The sequence below is a fragment of the Chinchilla lanigera genome, unplaced genomic scaffold (assembly GCF_000276665.1).
Source record: "Chinchilla lanigera isolate Chin_1 unplaced genomic scaffold, ChiLan1.0 scaffold00005, whole genome shotgun sequence".
NCBI classification, from domain to species: Eukaryota; Metazoa; Chordata; class Mammalia; order Rodentia; family Chinchillidae; genus Chinchilla; species Chinchilla lanigera.
The window spans coordinates 24,557,272-24,574,417 of NW_004955406.1; the positions used below are offsets into that span (position 1 = coordinate 24,557,272).

At 36.5% G+C, this 17,146-nt stretch overlaps 1 protein-coding gene across 3 annotated transcripts in view; it reads left to right on the plus strand.

Annotated features, from left to right (window-relative positions):
• Nucleotides 1-17,146, plus strand: part of Hmcn1 (hemicentin 1) — a 393,676-nt gene that overhangs the window by 327,606 nt on the left and 48,924 nt on the right. For all 3 annotated transcript variants that reach the window (XM_005375081.2, XM_013521738.1, XM_013521742.1), the window contains 11 exons: nucleotides 1,545-1,686; nucleotides 2,836-2,980; nucleotides 3,514-3,641; nucleotides 3,937-4,093; nucleotides 5,829-5,950; nucleotides 6,155-6,319; nucleotides 7,683-7,790; nucleotides 8,361-8,498; nucleotides 8,618-8,752; nucleotides 12,717-12,986; nucleotides 15,749-15,939. In XM_005375081.2, coding sequence (XP_005375138.1) covers nucleotides 1,545-1,686; nucleotides 2,836-2,980; nucleotides 3,514-3,641; nucleotides 3,937-4,093; nucleotides 5,829-5,950; nucleotides 6,155-6,319; nucleotides 7,683-7,790; nucleotides 8,361-8,498; nucleotides 8,618-8,752; nucleotides 12,717-12,986; nucleotides 15,749-15,939 — 1,701 coding nt within the window. The remainder of the gene's footprint in view (nucleotides 1-1,544; nucleotides 1,687-2,835; nucleotides 2,981-3,513; nucleotides 3,642-3,936; nucleotides 4,094-5,828; nucleotides 5,951-6,154; nucleotides 6,320-7,682; nucleotides 7,791-8,360; nucleotides 8,499-8,617; nucleotides 8,753-12,716; nucleotides 12,987-15,748; nucleotides 15,940-17,146) is intronic.

The following is a 17,146-nucleotide window of genomic DNA, read 5'->3' on the forward strand; positions in this document are numbered from 1 at the left end:
TTGATGGAGAGAGACTGAGGCCTACATCACAGGTGAAGACAACAGCCTTAGTCAGAAGGGTCAGTATTTTCCACAGAGACTGGGAAATAGAAAGGAAGTTTGCATTTGTGGCCAGAGTGAGAAGAGAAAATTGGAGGCGTAGGACTGTGATTTTCTCAGTGCAAGAGGATGCAGGATCTAGAAAACGAAGTTAAATCTGAGGAAAGAAATTGGAGGAAAGATTTGGAAGAATCACTGGCAGCAAATGGAGGAAAAATCAGAATTGTAAGAAGACTTTAAGTTAGTAGAATGTAAGATCTTCATGGAAGAAAGACATTTTAAGAATCCCTCATGGGGCTGGGGGTGTAGTATCATGGAAGATCATGTACTTGGCATGTTGTGAGGGTCTTGGTTTGATCCACAACAACCCCAGAAAACCATTAAAAGTATTTTAACCTGCTGTTAAAGTTGTAAGTGTGTATGCTTTAACCATACAAAAGTTTAAAATCTATTATGTTTCACAAAATGTACCATATATGTTTAGTAAATCACTTATTTTCATCAGAGATAACATGATTTTTTTCTAATCTCAATAGCAGTGAAAGATCTAGAGAAAATAAATGGACCTGAATGACATAATCTAGCAACTGTGTGAACACAGACTTAGTAAGAAAATCCCACTGGGTTCTTTCTGAAGTGATTACATCACAGGCACAATCAAATAATCATCCTGCATGCTACCCGGCATCATTTAATGGTTACTAGCATTAGATTTTATCATTTATATTAAAATTCTCTTTGTATTTATCTCTCCAGCTAGATTTAATAGCAGAGATTAGATTTCATTGTTGCCATATTTTTATAATCCTTAGTCTCATACCTGAAAACAAATAAACAAAAGCTTCACAAATATTCACAGAATAAAATAGTTTATTTGCTGATTTTCAGAATGTTATAGGGATAATGTTTTCCTCTGAGTTAGCCAAAGTTAACTTCTTAGTATGGAAGTTACCCATGGTAATTGACCAAACTCAAACACAAACCAACTGAAATGAAGAAGAAAAAAGGAAATGTAGGGACTAGACTAATTAGTGAACTTAGGCTTTACTAGATAGAGGCTTTGATTACGAATAAAGTATATATGTGCTTTATTTGAAGCTCAGGTCTGCTTGCTTTGTCCTAGATTCAGACCAGAGTGCCCCCACACTAAACTCCCACTAGGCAAATATCATTCTCACAACTTCTGATTACCATAAAAAGCATATACGTTTCCCCAACACCTCTGGCAAAAGTCCAAGTAAGGTTCAGATAGTCTTAATTTGAATCACCTGTCCATTGAGGCATGGTTGTCATCAGGGGGTTTGGGGGTCATTGCTTGTCCCCTTAACTGCACTCATTGCAGTAGTTCCAGGGATTTTTGATACTGCAAATGATGGGGGAAAAGCAAGCTGAACACCCTGACAGGCAGCAGCTCTATGGCTCACTGGAGTTACATATGACACTACAGTATAACATCATATTCTTTTCTGGACATTTTAATGATAAATTTAACTTGCTGAATCTAGGCAACACCTCGAGTGAGAATCCTGTCTGGAGGGCGATATTTACAAATTAACAATGCAGATGTAGGAGACACAGCAAATTATACTTGTGTTGCCAGCAACATTGCAGGAAAGATGACAAGAGAATTTGTTCTCACAGTAAATGGTAAGAAAAATCATTCATTTCTTCACAACCTAAACATTTAACCTCTGACATTCAAAGACAGACATCTTGGGCTGGGGATTTAGGTCAGCGGCACAGCACCTGCCTGGCAAGCGCGAGGTCGTGAGTTCGATTCCCGTACCGGAAAAAAAAAAAAAAAAAAAAAAGACATGAATCCTTTCTTTCATGATCATGAGAAATGAGTCCTGAGGATCTGCTATTTGTAAAAGAAAATATGTAATACTTGTACTAAAATTATGTTGCAAACTAATTCAGTTTCAACAACATAATTATAGATACATTATTCCATCTTGGAGCAAAATATACATCTCCATTAGTTATTTAGCAGATCCAGATGCTTTTCATCACTCGGGTCAGAGCCATTGAGGAAATCAACTGCTCTAAATCTCTGGGTGACAATTTGCTCATCATTTAGTTCATCTCCATTGGTGGTCACTTGAGAGTATACTGTATATTTGCGTAGTACTGTAATTTTCTTAAATACTAGTATAATAGTGTAATTTTCCCAAATACGATATCTAAATGCCAAAACTTGCCAAAATTCAGGATGATTTAGACTTTCCTCCCAAAGAGTCCCTCTGGACTTATAATATATGAAATTTTACAGGATATTGGGTGACCTACACAACTAATACCTCTAATACTAAAATTAAAATTCAGGCTTTCTATTCCCACATGAGCTTAGTGATTTATAAAATACATGTTCTGTGACTTGCATGATTAAACACAGATGTGCTTTTCATTGAAACAGCCCGCTCTCTGTTCTTTATTGAAAGTGAAGTTGTTCCAGTGTTAACATTCTCTGGCCATTATTTGGCCAAAGAGAAATAAGAGATATCATCTTTAATTTGCATCAGACCAGAGCTGATTTTTCAGTCATGCCTCACTCACAGACAGCCAGCTTTCGAACAGCATATCAGGATTTTAAATATCCTCCTTCCTGTCTACTCTTAATTTTTAAACATAGAATAGCTTCAGCAAAATTTCAGGTAGGAAACCTCAATTCTATCCATACTAACCTAGATCAGTGTAGGCAAAGGTATACATTTGACTCAACTCTTATCCTGTATTGCATCTTCAGGCTCTGTATTTAGCATGGCTGACTTTTTTGGATGTGTATCTCTCGTTCAGTTCCTCCAAGCATAAAGGGTGGCCCTCAGAGTCTTGTCATTCTCTTAAATAAGTCTGTGGTACTGGAATGCCTCGCTGAAGGTGTGCCAACCCCGAGGATAACATGGAGAAAGGACGGAGCTGTTCTAGCTGGGAATCACGCAAGGTAACAGTTCTGGGAAAGGAGGGGAAACATTGTTAGAATAAAAATATAAATATTTATCCTTTTTTCCAGTGCAATATTTCAGTCTTGATATATTCAGAATTAGCCTTTTCATCATGATATTAAAATCAAAATTTATGCTTTAAAAGCATAATTCCTAAGGCATATGTCTGCCTACTGATGACAATCCATTCATGATCACAAACTTTAGCTTGGTATGGTTTCTCATGCATGTAACCCCAGCACTCTTGAGAGGCTGAGGTAGGAGAATCACAAGTTCGAGCCCAGCCTGGGCGACTTATCTAGATCTTGTTTCAAAAGTTTAAAAAAATGTTAAAGGACTAGGGATGTAGCTCAGTGTGGAAACCCTGAGTTCAATATCCAGTACCTTCCTAGCTGCCCCTTCCCCAAATAACAGTCCCCTCTTCTATGCATTTACATTTTATCCTTTTCTTTCTGCAAGGATATTGAGAATATTGTAAATATGTCTCCTCTGAAATTGAATCAGATAACGTCACTTGCGATCTCTCTTATAGACATTCCATCTTGGAAAATGGATTCCTTCATATTCAATCAGTACACGTGCCTGACACCGGGCGGTATTTGTGCATGGCCACCAACGCTGCTGGGACAGACCGTAGGCGAATAGACCTTCAGGTCCACGGTAAATATACACTTATAAGCAACACTCAGATTTGGGTCAAATGCTCTGTGATACTTTAAACTAGTGAGCTCAGGAAGACCTTATCATTGAAGGCTACTTAAGTGTATTAGATTGTATTATGAACAGTTAGTAACATCACTGTGGTTAATATTACAGCACAGTTTAAAATCACAGAGCCTCGTTGTCTTCCTGACTATGCGAGGTTAGCAGGACTAATTTCAGTTCTGCATAAATACTCCAAACAGCCTACTGTGTGCTAAATGTGTTTCTCTCTTATTTGGTGACTTTGCTTTAGTTCCTCCATCCATTGTTCCGGGTCCTACCAACATAACTGTAACAGTAAATGTCCAGGCTACTCTGGCTTGTGAGGCCTCTGGAGTGCCGAAACCATCAGTCAGTTGGAGAAAAAGTGGGCATCTTCTTAATGTGGACCAAAATCAGAACTCATACCGGTAAGGATAATTTGTTTAGTTTTAAATACATTCTAATTTTTATTGACATATATTCATTTTCCATATTTATGAAGTGCAACCTGACATTTCAGTATCTTTATGCAGTATGTAATGATCAGATCAGGGGTAACTAGCATATCTGTTACCTCTGATATATATCATTTCTTTGTGTTGGAAACATTTCAAATCCTCTCTAGTAACTATTTTGATATAATTAATTGTTGTCAACCTTTTCCTGCTGTCCAACTGCTTTTCTATGTACATTAACCATCCTCTCTGCCTTCCCCTCCCTCACACCCTTTCCAGCTTCTGGTAATCACTAGTCTGTTCTGTAATCCTAGGAAATAAGCTTTTTAACTTTCACATAGAAGTAAGAACATGCAGAACGTGTCCTTCCCACTCTACCTTATTTCACTTAACATACTGCAGTGAAAATAATGTAATTGAAAAATTTCACCAACCATGTAGAAATATTCATTTTAAAGAACCAACATTTAAACTCTATCAGCAGAGGCAGCAAGTAAAGTACAAGAATTAACTCATATGTAGAGAGTATGTTTTTCAAGTGCAATTTTTCTATAGACAAGTCCTACAGATGACTGCCAGTGAGGTCTAGAGAATTAAACTTCTATCCTGCTTTATTCATTGAGCACCTTTTGGAATTTAATGAAAACAAACTATAAAAGCAGCATTTGTTATTAAAAAAACAAAGTATTCTATAAAAATAAAGCTTTAGTTGTACAATAAAAATCAAATTTTATTTTGTCTTTTTTTTTTTGCATTCCTCCAGCTTTATTGCCATGGCTCATGCTATGGCAAACTGTTTTTTAAAAGCTAAACTTAAAACCACTAAGAATTTTTCATTATTTCTTGTATATCAATTGAGCTAAGTGATAGTTTTTTTGTGAAAGGCTTTGTCATACTACTAAAACTGCTCTCATATATCTGCTTTGACAAGAATCAATTCTGATATACAAGAAAATATGAAAGTAGAAAGACTTTCATTAAAATTCTATCATCTCTCTCCTTGCCCTCTTAAATCAGCTAGTTTTTGTTTTTTTTTACTAAACCTCATAAACATCTGAAGTAATGCAGATTGTTTGAGTTTTGAATTAAAGACTTAAAATTACTGATATAGATATAGATCAATGTCCATCTATGTGTCTATGTATACGTAGGTGTATATACCTATGTATGATATGAGAGCAGATATATGGATGTACACACTGTGTACATCGTGTCTATAATATGCTTCTCCAAGGCAAGCATCACATATAAGGAGACATATGAAGTAGAGAAAGGGAGACAGACTGTGGTTACCTATTGTTAGACATGATCACATGTCAGCCTTCAAAATTATTGCGAATTTTAGGGATAATTTATCTGAAACATTCCAGACAGAGCCAGGAATTCAAAAAGCAGGGGCTATCATCAGTGTGCTCATTACACTTTATTTCTCCTTGGAGAGCAAATTGGATCACAATATAAGCATTCAGAAAATGCAAGATTCCCTCTTCAGGCTATCTTTGTAGCTCATTGCTTCCCATGAATATCAACCCTTTGCCATAGAATTGTGAACCTTGATGCATCAAGTTTGCATCAGTCTAGTGATGCTCATTTCAACACAAAGGACTCGCATTTTCCTCAGTTAACGGTGTGGTACCATGATGAACTAACTGGATAGGAATATAAAAGCTGACACATAGACTCTCAGGCTTTGAAATCTCTCTTCCAGGCTCCTTTCTTCAGGTTCACTAGTCATCATTTCCCCTTCTGTGGAGGACACTGCGACCTATGAGTGCACCGTGACAAATGATGCTGGAGAAGACAAGAGAACTGTGGATCTCACTGTCCAAGGTAGAACTAGCTTAGCAAGCAGATAGAAAGTTACTGTGATGTTATCCCTTCACCATTCTACTACTTTATGAGCGGGCTTCCTTTTCTGCGGATCTGGCATTCACTTGCACAGCAGAGCGAGGAAGGTGTATGAAAAGACTTTGGACATGTGTAAGGGTTGGAGATGTGTAGTTTTATTTCTTTTTGTTGTTATTGTTGTTTTAGTTCCACCCACCATAGCTGATGAGCCTACAGACTTGTTAGTGACCAGACGGGCCCCAGCAGTCATTACGTGCATGGCTTCAGGAGTTCCATTTCCCTCAGTTCACTGGACCAAAAATGGCATCAGGCTACTTCCTAGAGGAGATGGCTATCAGATTCTGTCCTCTGGTAAGAACAAGTACAGTGATTTTGCATCTACTAATTGGATTAGTTAACAGCTGGCCCCGTGTGGATTTTTGTTGTACCAAAATAGAAGGATGAAATGTACATTCTTGTACCCCTCAATGTAAACATCTGGGGAAAAAAATACATCTAGAGTAGGAAGATGAACTGGAGGTAGGGGGAGGGAAGGGGATGAAGAAAAGAGAAAAAAAGTATTAAGAGGTACCATGTACATGCACCAACTCTCTGTGATAAATGTCAATAGTATTATGTACTGCAAAATATACCAATTAAAATAAATAAATTCATTAAAAAGGAAGTTGGGAAATAAAATAATAAGTAATGTCTGTAATTGACCTAAAAATAATAAGCATAATTACCTGTACATCTGTGCATATACAGTAAACCTAAGGTTTAGTAAATTCTCTCCTTACTTGTGAGTGAGTCACATTTTTTTCCATTGGCCGAATGAAATATTTATTTAAAAAAAACATTCAGTACCTAAGACAGGCTGTGTACTCTACCAAATTTCTGAGAAAATAAAACTAAGACAGAGCTCTTGCTTTCAAAATTTTTATTGTTCAGCAGGAAAGGCTAAATGCTATTCACAATATACAATTTTTGACAGTAGTAATGACCATCATTTATGCAATTTATAGGACTGAGGAGAACAAAATAATTCTCTAAAATGAAAATGTGATGCACATTTGTGTTTCTGAAAAGTTACGCTGCAGTATGAAGGCACTCTAGAGATAAAGTAGCGACTAACATCCTGAGACTTCATAAATAGGTGCCTTGCTGTTCTGAAAGAACTTGCATATTTCTTTAATGGAAGGGAAATCATGGAAGATTTGTTGTCAGGTGATACAATTTTGCTTTTATGGCAAAATATTATGGCCATTTCAGAAACTCATATAGATTGGCAGTGGTTCGAATCATAAAATGTAAACCAGCTACCCTCCAGCATAATCACAAAATGTTCTGCTAAAAATACGGTTTAGAACTTCTTCAAAATGTTAACCAGAATTATCACACACGCAGCAACTCCATCCCTCGTATCTATTCAGGAGATTTGAAAACGTGTCTACACACAGACTTGTATGCAGGTGTTCATAGAGCATCATTCACAGCAGCCAAAATGTAGCACATTTCATTGAATTGTACATTTAACTAGATCACTTACGATATAACATTATGCCGCAGTAAAGCTGTTAGCAAATTTTTCAAAACTATGCTAGGCACTCTGTGATACAAGTATGGATGTCAGACCAGGACCACTATTCTTGGTGCAGAGAACACAAAATGAGACAGCCATAATTTCCTGAACTAAAAAAGGATGCACTGCACATTAATTTTTTTTTGTATTTAGGAGCAATTGAAATATCTGCCACCCAATTAAACCATGCAGGGCGATATACTTGTGTCGCTAGGAATGCAGCTGGTTCTGCACACAGACGCGTGACCCTTTACGTCCAAGGTATGGATGGTTATTTACTCATTAGAAACTTGCTGGGTGGGTTGGGGGAGTAGCTCATTGACAAAACACTTGCCTGGCTTGTACAAAGTCCTGCATTTGCTCCCCAGCACCATAAGGGGGAAAAAACTTGCTGGGTTTGGAGTCTGTGTTTGTTTGTCTGTTTGTTTGTTAGGATTTTAAAAAGCCACGTTTATTCTGGAAAGATAGCACTGCCAATAACTATAAACCATACAACCATGGTAATATTTTGGGATATGAAAGTCTGGAAGATATTTTTCAAGAGACTAAAAAAGACTGAGATGGCAAATCACACAAAACAAACTCAGGATTTTATTTCTTCTTGTGTGTTTATAGTCTCTTCCTACTTCTAGTCTTCCAATGGAATTCTTCTAATGCAAGCACTATCATCAGCAAAGCAAAGAATGTAACGTGGCCAATATTAACTCTTTCTTGGATAATCAAGTCATTAACCCCTTGGAAATATGGATCTGGGCATAGTTAAATGCATTATCACAGTAGGCATTTCCACCATTCACTAGTGCTTGTTCTTTTGATTGACTGGTTTTACAGAGCCACCAGTTATTCAGCCCCAGCCAAGTGAACTAGATGTCATTTTAAACAATCCCATTTTATTACCGTGTGAAGCGACAGGGACACCGAGTCCTTTCATTTCTTGGCAAAAAGAAGGTATCAATGTCATCACTTCAGGTACTTACAAGTTCTCATGAAAATCATGGTATATTCAGTGCTTTACAATTCAGAAGACAGAATGTTTTCAAACAAAAAGTAAAAATTCTGTTTATTCTGCTTTTATAACTCTGATACAGGCAAAAGCCATGCAGTGCTTCCCAGTGGCAGTTTACAGATCTCCAGAGCTGTCCGTGAGGATGCTGGCACGTATATGTGTGTGGCTCAGAACTCAGCTGGCACTGCCTTGGGCAAAATCAAGCTAAACATCCAAGGTACCTAAATAATTCATCTCTGTGTCCGCTAAGATGTTTGTAACAAAGTATACTAAATATTCTTATGCCTAAAATGATTGTGGCCAGGTGTGGTGGCACATGTCTGTAATCCCAGCACTCGGGAGGCTGAGGCAGGAAGATTGCTGCAAGTTTGAGACCAGCCTGGGCTACAAAGTGAGCTCAAAGACAGCCTGAACTGCATAGTGAGACCCTGTCTCCAAGACAAAATAAATGAATGAATGAATGAATAATAAATAAATAAAATGATTGTGCTTCTTTTCACTTACAGTTTTCAGCATTATTAATTTGTTTGTCATATTTATTTTTCTACTACTTTATGAAAAATAAAGTTAACGTGTTTTAGTTTTCTCACATCATTTGTATAAGAACACTGAAGAACCCATCATATTTTTAACTTTTATGAAACTCTGCTTGTTACCATAGTAGCTTGCTTAACTGTGGTTTTTTCAACAGTTTTAGTTACCCACCTTCAAATATAGTCCATAAATATTATATGTGAAACTCTTGAACAACTCATAAGTTTTACATTCTACACTGTTCTGAGTAGTATAAAAATCTCACCAGCAATGCAAACCATCCTTTGGTCCAGCGTATCCATGCTGTATACCTGACTTGCCTGTTAGTCACTTAGTAGACATCTAGGCTATTAAATCCACTGTCCGGTATTACGCTGCTCATATTCATGTAACCCTTATTTTACTTAATGATGCCCCGAAGTACAAAAGTAGTGATACTGCAGTTTGGATATGCCAAAGTGAAGCACTTTGGGCTTTTCTCTTGTAGGGAAGTAAAAAGTCAAAAGAATAAAATGACATTTTAAAAGATAGAGACTACATTTGCCAACTTTCCTTATATCATTTTAATTATTCTATTTTATTAATTATTATGAATTTCTTTCTGTGCCTAGTTTATAAAGTAAACTTTAGCATAGGGAAAAACATGACATATAGGGTTCAGTACTAGGCTCAGCTACAGGGTCCACTGGTGCACTTGCAATGTATCTCCTGCGCAGAAGAGGGGGCAATTGTACCCTGTCTTATTGTACCACAAATTTATGTGGTTTTAAAAACTCTCCTCCCTATAATGCTATATTAAATACACTGATTGTACCAACATTCTAAAAAACTGCAGTTAAGCCAATTCAGTTGAAAAAATGTTCTTAAAACAAAGCAAGGGTTTTTTTGTATTTTCATATTGATATTTTCTTAATATAATTTTCATATCTTGCATCCACCTTTGTGAATAAGAAGTGACTGGGAAATAGCTTTCAAACTACTGAGTCTGAATGAGTTTTGAATTCCCTTACAGTGTGATTTTTCCTATGGTGAACTCATGAATATGATTTGTCAATGAATTGATATGAATCATTGATGAGTTAATGAATATGACTCATTCAGACTAAATCAAATTTATTTCTATTTTTTAGTATTTATTCAACATCAGTAACTGGAAAGACACTGAGCTTTACAGATATGTTCTTCCTCTTGTGGTATTTATAGTTTAATGGAGAAGGGAAAAATAAACTAAATGAAATTATAATAAATTCTGACATACGTTATACAGAGGGAAAAGAAGAGAGACAGTGAATAATGGAGATACCTAGGGAGATTTTAGATTATTGGTGAGGACAGGGCTCTCTGAGCCATGAGTGAGGATAAGACCTAGGTTGGCAGAATGTCTGTGGGAGGGAGGATAGCATGTGTGATGTCTTCCAGGCAGGACAGACTGAGAACAGAGGGCCTGCTCATGCGGCCAAACAGTGGTGAGCTATGGGAAGGTGGGCATAACATGAAAGAGATTAGAGAGCAGGCAGGGCTGGTACCTGGAGGGCCCAGAGTGCCAGAGTGAAGTTGCCAGTTCTCTGTTCCACCGGGCCCTTTAGCCAGGATTCTGATTTGATTTTAGGAAGACCTGTTTAACTGCTCTATAGGTGATCATTTAGAGAGAGGGCAAAAGTATCACTAGAAGAATGTCTAAAGTTGTCTAGGCAGGGCGCTGTGGCCCTGGAGAGGAAAGGGGTGTGAACTGAAGGAGTGATGAAAAGAGGATTAATAGAAGATATTATTGGAGGTGTAATGGCCAGGATTGCTTATGAATTGGTTAGAAAAGACAAGGTTAGAAAAAAAGAAGACTTAATGATGTTTCCTGAACCTGAGGTCTGATCGGAAGAGTGGATGATAGTGCCATGAGGATGTGCAAGAAGAACTGAGTTTTGAGGAAGGAAATCATGGTTTATGTTTAATCAAGTGAAATGTAGGAAGCTATTGGAAGTCCTAACAGAGATGTCAAGTAGAGAGTTCAGTATGTATTGAAGCCCATGGGAGATGTACAGTGTAAAATAATTTGAAAGTAATTACTGTTAAATCCAGGATACTGGAGGCTATTATCTAGGAAGATAGGTGGACAGGAAAGATTTCTGAGGACAAGGTGCTGGGACAGTGCATTGTTTAGTGGTGTGATAGAGGAGAGGACACAGAAAAGAATACAATGCAGGAGATGTCAGAAAGAAAACTTGATGGAGGATAGGAGATAATAGTGTTTCAATTCTGTTAAATACAGTTGAGCCAAGTAAAATTAAGACCCCAAAAGCATTCACTGGTTTCACCAGTACAGAGGTAGTACAAAAGAATGGTTTTAGAGTTGAATTTTTTCTTCATTAAATGGTTCAAATTAGTGTTATAAAAGTAGTTATGGAACAGAGATAAAAAGTTAAACCGTGAAAGATGCTTAAACAATCTAAAAGCAACCAGGGATAATTGCATACTTCAGGGGGATGAAAATTTCTGTATACTTTCTCCTTGTATATGCAGTATATAATGTTAACCATAAATTAAACCAAACAAGTTAACTTTAGTTGTTATAAATAATCTTAATGTGGATATTCATAATCATTCCGTATGTCCTTTTTCTGAGGTTCTGAGCATAAAACCCAGGGCTTTGTGCATGGTAGCCAAATATCTGAGTCATTTCCTCATTGCTGATAAAATACCCAACACCACAACATAACAGAATAGAGGTTTGTTTGGGCTCACGGTTGTAGAGGAGTCAGTCCACAGTCAGCTGGCCCTGAGGGAGGAAAGGCATAGTGGAAGGGCCGAGATTAGAAAAGCTGCTCAAGTCATGACAGCTAGGAACCAGAGAGCAAAGGGAGGGATATATACCCTCACAAGTCACCAGGCCCAACCTGCCTCTTCCAACTAGTCTCCCTCCTAACAGCTCATTCAGCCATCAACTCTTCAGTGGGTTAATCTATAGCAACAAACACTGCTGCTGAGCTACATTAGCAGCCTTAACATGTGCTTTCAGAGTGGGTGTTTTAAGACTTTGTAGAATGTCCAGCCTAATGCCCAAGTGGTGATCAGCCTATTGTTATCACTTGGAAAGGAAATTCTTATCATAGTCTTTTCATAGGTTTCTGAGTGAGAAAAATTTTAGTTATGTGATTATTTCCATGAATAATGAATTTAGTCAATGATCCATGAATTTAGTCAATTATTCATTGAACTAGTGTTTTAAGAAATATGTATGAGAAATATGCATGTATGAGTGTGAGATATGATAAGTCAGGCAGGAAGTGCATCAGGAGGAGCATCTTTGAGCGGTAGGATATTTTCCAGAGCACTAGCGATCACATGACTCATATATGTAAATTAATACAGCTTAAATATTCTAGACATGCAAACTTTAATAATACATATTTATCTCATTTAAAATTGGTTGTTAATTACCTTGGCTTGTTCATTTAGAGAGATTAATTTTCTAAAATAAGCTCAATGAATTTTAATGTTTGAAACAAAACAAACTATAATCATCCTTTGTCAATGATGCAGTGAACTCAAGATTTTGTTTCTTATTGATGTTATTTCATTTTGCTAGAGTAGTGCAGTAGCGTGCAATTTGTACCCTTGTGCATTTAAAATGAGGTTTAAACTTTCTCTTTTAGTTCCTCCAGTCATCAGCACTCATCCAAAGGAATATGTCATTGCTGTGGATAAGCCCATTCTGTTGCCCTGTGAGACAGATGGCCTTCCACCACCGGACATTACATGGCATAAAGATGGGCATGTGATTCTGGAATCCATCCGGCAGCGTATCCTCAACTCCGGGGCTCTGCAGATAGCATTTGCTCAGCCTGACGACACTGGCCAGTACACGTGCATGGCAGCTAATGTGGCAGGATCCAGCAGCATAAGTGCCAAGCTCATTGTCCATGGTAAGGTACTTAATGTGAATTATTTCAGTCTCCTGCATTACTATGGCAAAGAGAAAAGATCACTAAGAGCAAACATGATGGAAGTCAAAATCACATAAAATAAATAATCCAGGGCTAGGGGTATAGCTCAGTGGTAGAGCACTTCCCCAGCATGACCAGGCCCTATATTCTATTCCTGATTGCAAAACACACACATACACACATGCGTGTGCACACACACACACACACATACAAAGAGTAATCCAAAGCATGTATGTGTGGTGTAGGTGCATTTGCCCTTCAGAACTGTCTTCTTAGCCTTGTTTACTTCTGTGCATGTAAGAATGTATAAGAAAATTATATTAGCATTGCCAGGAAAATTAATATGTTGTCAATAATCCCACAACATTGTGATTATGGGGATCTGTCCTCAGCTTATGAGAATTTCACTTGTGTTTTTGTGACTCCTCTGCCTTACCTCTTGAAGCTTCAAGTCTTTTTGGCTCAAAACTATCACCATGTGTCCTATATTATAAATACAGTTTGAACCTAATAGGAACTGAAGATCTAGTTTTTTTTTTTTGGTTTTTCTCCGGTACCGGGAACCAAACTCACGACCTTGCACTTGCCAGGCAGGTGCTTTGCTGCTGAGCTAAATCCCCAGCCCCTGAAGATCTAGTTTGATTCATTACTTTAAAGTAGCAAACAGAAGCTCTAGTGGCATAATCGGTTAGCGCGTGGTACTTATAAAGTAGGAAAAAATTTATCTGTATTTTTTCATAACAAAATATTCGTTTTTCTTCTATATTAAACAACTAGCAAAATACATAAAAATCAGCATTGAAATATTTTTTGAATATTTTAAGCCACAAGATAGAAACCCTGTGAATATCAGTGGTAAGAAACAATGACAACTGTTCCCACTCACTATTTACAGGGTTATGTTCATTTTAATGAGTAGTTTTGCTTTTCATTTTTTTCAAAAATTTCTGAAAGTTATTTTAAGGGACTGGGAATATAGCATAGTGGCACAAGAGCCTGTCTGGCAAGTGCAAGGTCCTGAGTTCGATTCCCGGTACCCAAAAAAAAAATAAATAAATGAAAGAATGTATTTTTCAAGTGCATTTGCAATTCACCACACTTTCATAGGTAGAGTAATAATTTCAAATGGAATCCTTTTTAATTGAATAGATTAATAATTTAGTCAAAATTTATAATCTTCACTTATGAGTTTTCCAAATACTTTTCCTGCTTTCAATTAGTATAACTGAACTAATCAATATAAATTATTTCTTTACCTTCAAATAAATGATAATTTCTTTTCAAGTATTTATAGAAAATTTATGAAAGTTGACCATGTACTAAGTAACAAAGAAATTATTAATAATTCTTTAAAATACAATGCACAATTCCTGCCCACAGTGAAGTAGAACTAGAAATTTGTAATGGATTTTATTGCTGAAATGCCAGCTCCAAGCAACTTAAAAAATACTCTTCTAGCTAACAAATATCAAAGTAGATGTTTGTATCATCAGATTATTTATAAAATTGTAGAAAGGGCACTACACATAAAAATGTAGTATGTGACCAAAGCTAAAATCCACTAAAAGTAATAGCCTTAAGTATTTCCTTTTTATTTTGAAAAAGAAATAATGGAAATAAATGTATGCATGCTATGTCTCTGTAATCCTTAACAAAAGAGAAATAACAATCTCAACAAAACTAAGACACAAGAGACAGTGAAAACAGCATGAACTAATAGGAAATGAATTATTAATAATGCACTGCTCAGCAAAAGATATTTTTGTCTTTTCCAAATTCTCTATAATGTTCATGCACATACTCACCCATCTAATGTTTGTATATTTACTCATATAGCCATACCAGAAGGAAGGAGGAAAAACTGAAATTTATACAACAATTTTATTTTTGCTGAGACCAACTATAGCTGTGTCACTTTACAAACATCATAAGATTGGGCCATTTCTCACTCATATGTTTGAATAATTCCAAAATTAATAGTTTTAGGAAGGTAGAATACATTTTCTGTTTTCCTCAAGAATTCTTAATACATTTTAATCTTTCCTTTAGCAGAAAATATTTTATTTCTAACTCTACTGAAGTATTTCTGTCATTACTCTATGAAACTCATCTCCATATTGCCTAACTTAAAGTGGGGAAAAATGACTTACAGGAAGCACTTGGTACTAAAATGTTTGGACTCATAAAATCACTATAAAAATTTCTTCTGGGACAATATAAAAAGTTAATTAAATATCTGCTTTTACTTGCATCTGTTGTAACATGAAATACTTCAATAATTATTTTTCTGTAGCAATTTGTGGCATTAAATACAGGGTGAATGCTCTGCAGTATTTTATAATAACTACCATTGGTTCATTCTCTCAACATATGCAAGAAAAGTCAAGCAATTGTGTAACCATATAAATGGTCTTGGTGTGCACTGGTTGCTTGCTTGGTTGTCTTCCCAGGTGTGGAAAAGTTAGAAAGCCAAATAAAATCTAAACATTTCTAACCCACTTCTAAGTCATTGTTCATAAACTGAATGTAAATATATTCAATAAATTCAAACACATCGGGATCCTTTTCAGCATTGAAAATACTGATTGCTTTTATAATAAATAAATCAATATAATATTTTTTGTATTTCTAGCAAAATTACCCTCAAAAGAACCTTTTCTGTGTTAATTTTCAATGTAAATAAAGACATCATTGAACTCAACTTCCTAGAAGGCTGACTATCATTTCTGAACTCTTTGTAGTACCACCCAGGATCCGAAGCACGGAAGCTCACTATACGGTCAATGAGAACTCACAAGCCGTTCTCCCATGTGTGGCTGAAGGAATCCCCACCCCAGCCATTAACTGGAAGAAAAACAATATTCCTTTAACAGATTTGTTAGGAAAGCACACTGCACAACCGTATGGAGAACTCATTTTGGAAAACGTTGTGGTAAGATTAATAAGCCTGAAATGACACATTAAGCCATTCACTTAACTTCTTACTTTTAGTAACTTAGCTTGGAGATGGATTCTTTAATAATGAGAGAAAAGAGTGAACACAATGATGTAGATCGGTAACCCTTCTGAGAGGCTGAGGTGGAAGGATGAAAAGATCAACACAGCCTAAGCAAATTAGCCAGATGCTGTCTCAAAATCAAAACAAATTTTAAAAAGGGCTGGAGATGTAGTTTAGTGCTTGAATCCCTGGATTCACTCGCCATAGACAGGGGGTTGAGGATAATCTTACAAATTCATGTCACAAGATTAATTGTACACAGATTGGATGTATGTCCCTGGAACGAGAATAGTATTTATCAGATAGTAGGAAACTCATACATGGCCTCCTTCTAAAATTGTTTTATTCTTGTGGAATCTGTGCTTATCTGAAAAAAATTCTAAGTGTCTAGGGTGCATTTTGTGTTTGTACTTGTGTATGATTTGTAAAAGGCTATGTGAGAATATGTGAGTAAAATACCAGAAAATTAGTGTTTTTCACTTTTCAGGTTTTTAAATAACCTTTTAATCAAAACCTTGATTTGAACACAGAAGTCCTAGGTCCCTCTGCAAACAGAGTTTTACAATTTTTTTGAGTGGTACTTTTCTAGATCCATAGAAGAACAGCTATCTCGGGTTTTCAGTAGTAACCTATCTGAAGAGAAAGCCGTGCATAGACACACATACTTGTCTTTTTAGAAATCATATGGTTTGAGCGTACCAACATTTGACAGCATTGGCACCTTGGGTCACACACTTAATTCATTCCACTGTTCTGAGGAAGATGTCTGAGATCATATTTGTGCAGAGAAAATGACTGTGATCATGTTCATCACCCTATGTGAGTTCACAAGCTGGAATAAATTTTCGCCAATTGCCTCTGTTCACAAACAGAATTGTTTGCAAGCAGAATCATTTATGAAATGGTATTCCACTATTAGACCTGTTTATGTGAATCAGTCTAGTCCTCTGAATACACCATGTTACTTTTCATGACCCTTCAAAATGCCTGAATTTTACTATGAAAATTGGTTGGGATTAATTTTTTTTGTCTTTTTTTTTTTTTTTTTTTTTTTGAGACACGGTCTCACTATGCAGTTCAGGCTGGCCTTGAACTCACTTTGTAGCCTTGGCTGGTCTGGAGCTCACAGCAGTCTTCTGGC